Source organism: Salarias fasciatus, chromosome 12 (genome assembly GCF_902148845.1).
Source record: "Salarias fasciatus chromosome 12, fSalaFa1.1, whole genome shotgun sequence".
NCBI classification, from domain to species: domain Eukaryota; kingdom Metazoa; phylum Chordata; class Actinopteri; order Blenniiformes; family Blenniidae; genus Salarias; species Salarias fasciatus.
The window spans coordinates 22,733,761-22,741,251 of record NC_043756.1 but is presented as its reverse complement, the minus strand read 5'-3'; the positions used below and the strand labels follow the sequence as shown (position 1 = coordinate 22,741,251).

General features: G+C 41.8%; 1 protein-coding gene across 1 annotated transcript in view; it reads right to left on the bottom strand.

Annotated features, from left to right (window-relative positions):
- Positions 1–1,550: 1,550 nt before the first annotated feature.
- Positions 1,551–7,491, bottom strand: part of rtn4r (reticulon 4 receptor) — a 54,130-nt gene continuing 48,189 nt past the window's right edge. The window contains exon 2 of the mRNA XM_030104094.1: positions 1,551–3,305. Within this exon, the coding sequence (XP_029959954.1) occupies positions 1,924–3,305 (1,382 nt within the window). The 3' untranslated portion in view covers positions 1,551–1,923. The remainder of the gene's footprint in view (positions 3,306–7,491) is intronic.

Genomic DNA, 7,491 nt, shown 5'->3' with positions numbered 1-7,491 from the left:
CCTGTGGCCACACCAGCATGGACTCGATGAACATGCTGAACATCAGTGAGGTACATTATAGCCCACATAATTTTATATTCACATACTGCTGACTGTATTTTCTGCGTCAAGACAGTGGAGCAACTGTTAATAGGATGCCTTGAGGGTCTCTTCTGCTCTCATAATCAAGGTTGTGATGTGAGGAGTCACTTTTTGAATATTACCCCATCATTTCCATACACTGTTCAATAATTCACTCCGAATTATGAGCAACGTGGCAATGTTTGTAATACACAAAACTGGGTCTAATCAGATTCTGAATTTCATGAAGGCGCCCTGGGCATTTCATCTGACATATTCATACAGCTCGTGCAGCAGTCACTTAAGACTTGTAAGTATGCTACATGGATGGATGTAGACGTTGAATGTTGACCTTGCTTTAAATTGCAAATTAAAGCATAATCGTTGGCTTGTTTGATGTGTTAGCCTTAGGAGAATGACTCTAGACCTCAAGTTGTCATGAATAAAGATCAAACCAAAGATGTATTTCCAATTAAACCCCTTTTTTTCCTGATTTTTGACAGTTGAAAGAAAGTTGAAAAAGAGGGTCACAACATGTCTAAAAGTGAGATGAAAAGTTCACAATTTCTTCAAGAGGTTTCAGCCCAACCATCAGTCGCCCAACAGAGGACCGTCTGTCTGTTGTTGAAGAAAGAGAGTCACTGGATTTCCAATATTGTCCAGGAGACATGATTTGAACTGCTGGTATTGCAAAAATTCATATGCATGTGGCAAATTCAAATGCATTTGCTTCTCATTTAGAGCCGCTTTGCTGACACAATCTTGGAATAAAGTCTCCTTTAATGTAGCTCTTCTGCACCTCATTAAAACAGCAACCCAGTCCGATGAATCTTCATGAGCAGCAAAACTAAGTGCAGATTTGTGTGTGTGTGTGTGTGTATGTGTGTGTGTGTTCCAGGTTTTTCAAGATGTACCAGAAGAAACAAAAAGGTTTTATTCATTAGTATTTTTTGTCTGTGTGACAGCTAAGTAAAGAAGATGAGTAATAAAAGTGCAAAATTTCTATTAAAATTTCACATGAAACAAAAAGTTCTCGAAACATAAAGCTAAAAAAAGCTAAAATGTTAATTTTCCAAATGATAAAATTGGCAAATTCTGTGAATTCTGACGTGAAACAGCTAAAATCTATGTGTCTTGGCACTTCTGGGAAAATATCACTCAATATCAAACAAGGTCTACGAAATAAGAACTTTTATTCATAATATATTCATACTTGTACACAAGTAAAATAAAATGCATATCTATGGTTCCATCGCAATGTCCATAAACAAACTGACAGCATTTCTTTTTTGGTGAATGCTACCCATAAATCCTTTCTTTCATGAAAATAGAACTAAAATCAGGGGAGGGAGAACGTTTGATTCAGAAAACATAAAAAAACAAAAACATTACCCAACAAATGCATGATTCTGAATAAATAACGGGGAGAAGGAGATCATTTATCTTCATTAAACAGACCAAACATTCTTTGTGTGCGTTCTGTCTCTGATTTCTTGTGTTTATTTTTTTGTTGTTGTTGTCTTTTTTCCTCCAGTGGTCTGTCTAAGCAGTAAAAGCTTTTGAGAAGGAAAAGAGAGGAGTCTCCAAAGTGTAGCTTAGACACGGTACAGTTGAGTACATAGAGAACAAACAATTTTGGGCACCAATTCATTATTTACATTAGATCTGTAGTGTTCTGTAAAGGCATCCATTTTGTTAAATGTACTCTAACCTCCTCATTATTTGTCCTCATCGGGCAACATCGAGTCCATGTAACTCCTCACTTTTCAGTCACTGCCTGTTGTAGATGTCACTGCATCTTCTGGATCATTGTCATGAGCATCAACATTCTTGAGTCCTTTGTTCACAATAAGATCAGAAGTCCTAAGACATGGCTAGAGATATCCAGGTCATGGGAATGAAGAGAAAGCGCAACACTTCCAAGGAAGAAGCCCGGCCTTTGATGCAGTGGGCATCTGATTTGGGCTTTTTAGAACACTTCTTTTTCTTTTTGTTTGACGCTGTAGAAGACTCCATATTGTCTATAAGGTCAGGGTTTAGGTTTTCCAAAGAGTTACCCAGGGTGTTGGACAGGGTTCCAAGCGGTCCGTCATTCTGCTTGTGCTGAGTCTCATTTTTTGTTCTTTCCTGCTCTTTATATTTCGTCTTGGATATGTTCTCCTTTTCCTTTAGGGGATTGTTAGTAATTTGGCGGCTTTTTCCAGACAGAATAGAGGATTTATCATTATCTCCAAGGCAGCACCTGGGGATGGTTTCCCCAAGGGGGCTTTCAGTTGAAGGGAATTTCCCAGGCTGTCCCTTGGAGCTGAAGAGACTGGTTTGGATTTGAGGCGTTTCCACACATCCCTCCAAGTCTTCACTTTTCAGTCGTTTCAGGTCTTTCCCGGCCAGGAACTCAGGCACGTAGCACTCTAACTCAGAGCTGGAGCCTTTGAAACGTTTAAACCAGTCCCATAAGGTCCTCGCTCGGCAGTCACAGATCCACTGGTTCCCATTCAAACGCAAATACTGGAGAGAAACCAGTGGGTCCATGGTTTCTCCTGTCAAGACGGTGAGATTGTTGAAGAACAAGAACAAGGATTTCAGCTTACCAAGATCACTAAACGCTCTAGGTTGGACATAGATAACCCGGTTCTGGTGTAGCAGCAACCGGTCCAAATTGATTAAGCCCCGAAACATGTTGTCCGTTACGATCTTGATCTTGTTATTGTGCAGGTAGAGATAAGTGAGGTTGGCAAGGTCGAGGAACGTCTCATCGTGCAGGGTCAGAATGTTATTGTCCTGCAGGTAAAGGTACTGTAGGGAGAACATTCCTCGGAAAACCTTGACAGGGAGCTCTGACAGGCCACATCTGTGCAGATGCAGGGTGTGCAGCTTGGTTAAGCCCTGAAAAGCTGTCGGACTGATGATGCGGAGGTTGTTGTTGTCTCCAATGTCCAGCTCCTCCAGTTTGTCCAAGCCGGAGAAGGCCCTGGCATCAATGTAGCTGATGTTGTTGGAGTACAGCCAGAGAACGGTAAGATTGTGGCATGAACTGAAGCTAGTGGACTGCACTACCGTCAGCTTGTTGCTCTGGAGGAATATCCGCTGGCTCCGCACGGGGATCTCAGTGGGGATGGAAAACAGTCCTTGTTGTTGGCAGGCCACAGTGGGCCTGGGCTCACTGTAGCACACACACTTGGCAGGGCAGCTGTCAGTTTGAGGCACAAGGTTCAGCCACATCACCAGGAGAAGGAGTCGCCCCCCTATGGAGAGACAAAAACAAAAAAGACAATTTTTGGTCAGTAAATAACGCAAGGAAATGATAAAAGCCACAGAAAGCTGTGAAAGCGGATGGCTCCAGGTCAGGTCAAGTGCATACACTCTGGAGTTCAATTCAATATCAAATCAATCAGAACAGGTTGTATAAAGTGTAGCTTGCAATCAAACAATTGACGATAGTTGTAGAATTGTGTGAGGCACAGTGCTGGATACAACTTTTTCAAGCAGTCTTTAAAAATCAGTAACACATTATGGAGTAACAACTTTTCACACGACTGCATCTAAGTAGAATATTGAGGCATTTGTACATTTGTGAGTACTTAGTGTAAGCTACATTTCTACTTAAACAGTCATACATGGCCTCAATTTCAACATGGCCAAAAGCAAAAACGTTTAGAATTTTAACTGGTTTAATAATTTTTTTGTGAATGTGGTCTTATTCAGAGAAATATTCACTAAAAGTAAGTATTTTATTCAGGTAAATTGAACAGAAGCTATTTCCTTAGAGTTTTAGTTTTACCTGTATTTGACTAAAATTTCAGCAAAGTATCAGCAGTTGTACTTGAGTGCAAATCTTCCAGAACTTTTTCCACCTGAGCAATGCTTGAACCTGGGACTGTGAGGACAAACTTAAAAATGATATGAGGTGGTCCTGATATGGAATTAGCTTGCCACTTTAGGCCAAACATAACTTGCAGAGATTCAAAGCTTTTGACTTTGACATTTAGTCTGACAGACTGCGATAACTTAAGATACCGATGCAGTGAAACTGATGCCTCGGGCCAATGTGGAAGGAGGGCTAAAGTGACCACACTGGCGAGGCCCCTGAGCTGCTGCGACTGGAGCTTTTAAGTGCAGCATGAGGATGAGATAGAGACAGGGTGTGGTAGCACTCAGAACAAGTCTCGTTAAGATTCTTGTTTGCCCTGAAGGCATCCATGTTTAAAAATAAGGCATATCCTCCATTTGCTCACATGAATTATTTCTGTTTGTCCTCTGCTGTGGTTCAGATGAGCCCGATACACGCTACAGTCATGATTGAAATGGGCCTGACTTCCGTCTGTCTTGTTACAGGTGTTCAATCTAGATCTTGCGTGCTGTTTCACATTCATCTCTCATTCAGAGGTGAAGGTGTCAATGTGTCAGAAGCATGTCTTCTATCATCACACAGTGGCAGGTATTCCTCTGAATCTCTCCAGTGCCTGTTCTTACTGAGGATTTCCAATCTCTGCTCCCATGCACATGTAAGGAATCCCAGACTTGCGGGTGTGACAGGTAGCGTAGGTCTGGAAAAATGCATGAGCCTGGCTTGACTCTGCTTCCTCCCTCCCTCCCTCCCTCCATCCCTCCATCCTCACCCTCCCTCTTCTCATTCCCCTGCAATGTGTTGTGGTGCAGCTCATCTCTGGACCTTGTTAAACGGAGCTCTGGTGTGGCCTGACAGCAGCCCTCTGCTGCACTTTCCCTCCAATCTCCCTGCTCAGCCGTCAGACTGCCACCGGAAAGCTGTCAAGACTTTCCACTCTTTCTGCATCGCAGCACTTTTCCCTCAGCACTGCCTAACAATAGCAATATTTTATCGCACAGCACGCTCCGTGTATCTCCTCCGCCGTCTTCTTTCTTTTTTTCCCCCCCTTTCTCTGCTGTCTATTCATTAACAGGCTATTTCCTCCCACGCACCGAGTGTCAAAGCCCGCTTTCCTCAGCTCTCGGCATAATATGTCTTGTCTTTGTTAGCATCTGTTGAATGACAGCGTAAGCCCCACAATGTCATCAACTCCACGCCATTTTTTTTTTCGTGCTCACGAACAGCATCTCCATCACACCGAAGACATTACCATATGTTGTACCGATAAATCTCACAGTCAAGCCATCTCTCAATTATCTCATTCTTTCATATTCAAATTTCACCTCGGCATAACCCCTCACCTTTCACTTCACAGGCAGCTGATGTACCATTTGTGTTCACACCACTGACCGGTCAATACTTGTCATCCTCTTAGCTGTCTTGTGTGAAATTCGGAAAAAAAAAAAGATTTTTCAGCGAGGAAGTGATGATCATAATTTTTTCATGACAGTTCTTGAGCTGATATGAACAAACAGAACAAGGTCGCAAGGAAAAAAAAGAAACACCCATCCCTTATCGTCGCTCGCCAGCATCAGTTTCAACACTTAATCTTCCTCTATCTCCTGTGTCAACACGTGGCTCAAAGTCTCTTTTTGGGCCCTGCCAGTGGCCTCTTTTTTGGAAAGCTACATTAGTGTGCAATAACAATCTTAAAGCCATCTAAGAGGAGACAAGCTTCTTTGTTTTCTCCTAAGTGACAATTCGAGTCCCTTTAGAATAAAGTACATTAATTTGTCTCCTCCCTCTCCTCCAAAACAGCAACACTTATTTACGGCTGAATTCTGACATGTGGGTTCAGAAATTGCAGGGGACCAGTATTTATTAATGATGCAGTCTCTTTGTTTTACGAATCAAATTGTCTGTCAAAATAAGTTTGTCAGAGTTGCATGAAAAGGCAAAGAAAATGTGAATGCTGCTCTGTCAGAGGTGGATCTTATGCCCAAAGCGCAGTGAGGTGCTCTTTTTAGTTTCAGGCTGACACTATTTTCCCATCCAGCGCCCATGCTGGAATAACAGTGAGTGTACTTGCATGCACCTTTGCGCTGATAGGTGCAATGAGGTGTAGTGTGGTGCTCTGGTACCACTCCACTATCTTAAGGCGGCAGAAGGCAACTGCTCTATCAACCAACTAAAACCGGTCTCTGCAAGGTTTTCATGTTATTTCAGGGGCACAGATTACAGTGGACTATAAGAGGCGTAGCTGACACGCAGGCTGATGCACACAACAGTCTCACAAAAAGAACAAGATAGGGAATCATGGGTGCATGAACAGCAGGATCTATGTGCATCTCTGAAGCTGAAGAGGGCATGGTTGTTCTAATAAAAACAGGATCACTTAGGATCCAACAGGGAATTAAATTAAGCTATTTTGTTACTTTACATAGAAACATACCGTCAATTTGTAAGTTACACAAATGATGACATACTGCGACAAAAATAATACTATGTTGAGGCTTCATGAAGCTCTTTCCATATCCTCCAATAGAAGAGGCTCACTGTACACCTACTTGACTTTAAAGACTGCTTCTTGACCCATTTTATGTTGATTTGTGAAGAGGTGATTTGTCAAGAGTATAGCTTTGTGTCCTGTACAGAAAATATATCTTTTTTTTACTGCCATTCAAATAATTGTCAAAATCCATCAAGGTGAAAAGGCGCACATGGCATTCAAAGAACATGACAGACACTCAGACACAAAGGCTTATTAGATTCCTGAAACACGATGATCATCTCATATATTATATGAGATCCTTCGAAACCCCACAATGTATCTTCTATGAGGATTAATAAAGTGGCTGTGGACACCAGTGACATTCAGATGAGGCAATAACCTCCAACACACAAAAAAATAAATTGAATGAGCTAGTTCATCTAACTTCTACATTTCTTCTTTTTTTTAATATGGTGAATCTCTGACTTTGTTGCATCTAATGCAACAGTATTTAATGCAATGACAGACTTGACCACGATTGTCAGATTGGAGCTTCTTGCAAGCTGGTTTTGGCCCACAGGCCTCATGTTTGACATCCCTGCTTTAGACTCTTAAAGGGATACTTCAACATTTTGGCAAATTGGCCCATTTAGCATAATTCCTTAGTCATTTCGAACAGCATACTTACTGTGTTTTGTGATGGGGAGCTAGTGTTTATTCTGTGGTGAGTCGAGGAGGGCTTTGCAGCGGACATAATGGAAGTGGGTGGTATTTTGCTTCCCCTCATCAAACTCATCAAATACACAATCCAACAACCCCAAAACACTTTGGTGGACAAGTTATAATCTGCACATTCACTACGCTGTGGAACACCAACAAATAATGTTGTAGCGTTACGACATTGAAGCAAATACTGGGAACTATTTTTCTTTTCAAATCACTACGCCCAGACGCCATGTTTAGTAAGTAGTTCGGTCTTAGCAATTTTCGCAAAAACAACTCAATCTCGTAATTTTTCATTAATATTTCACAGCGTAGTGAATGTGGGGATTATAACGTGTCCACCAAAATGTTTTGGGGTTGTTGGATTGTGTATTTGATGAGTTTGACG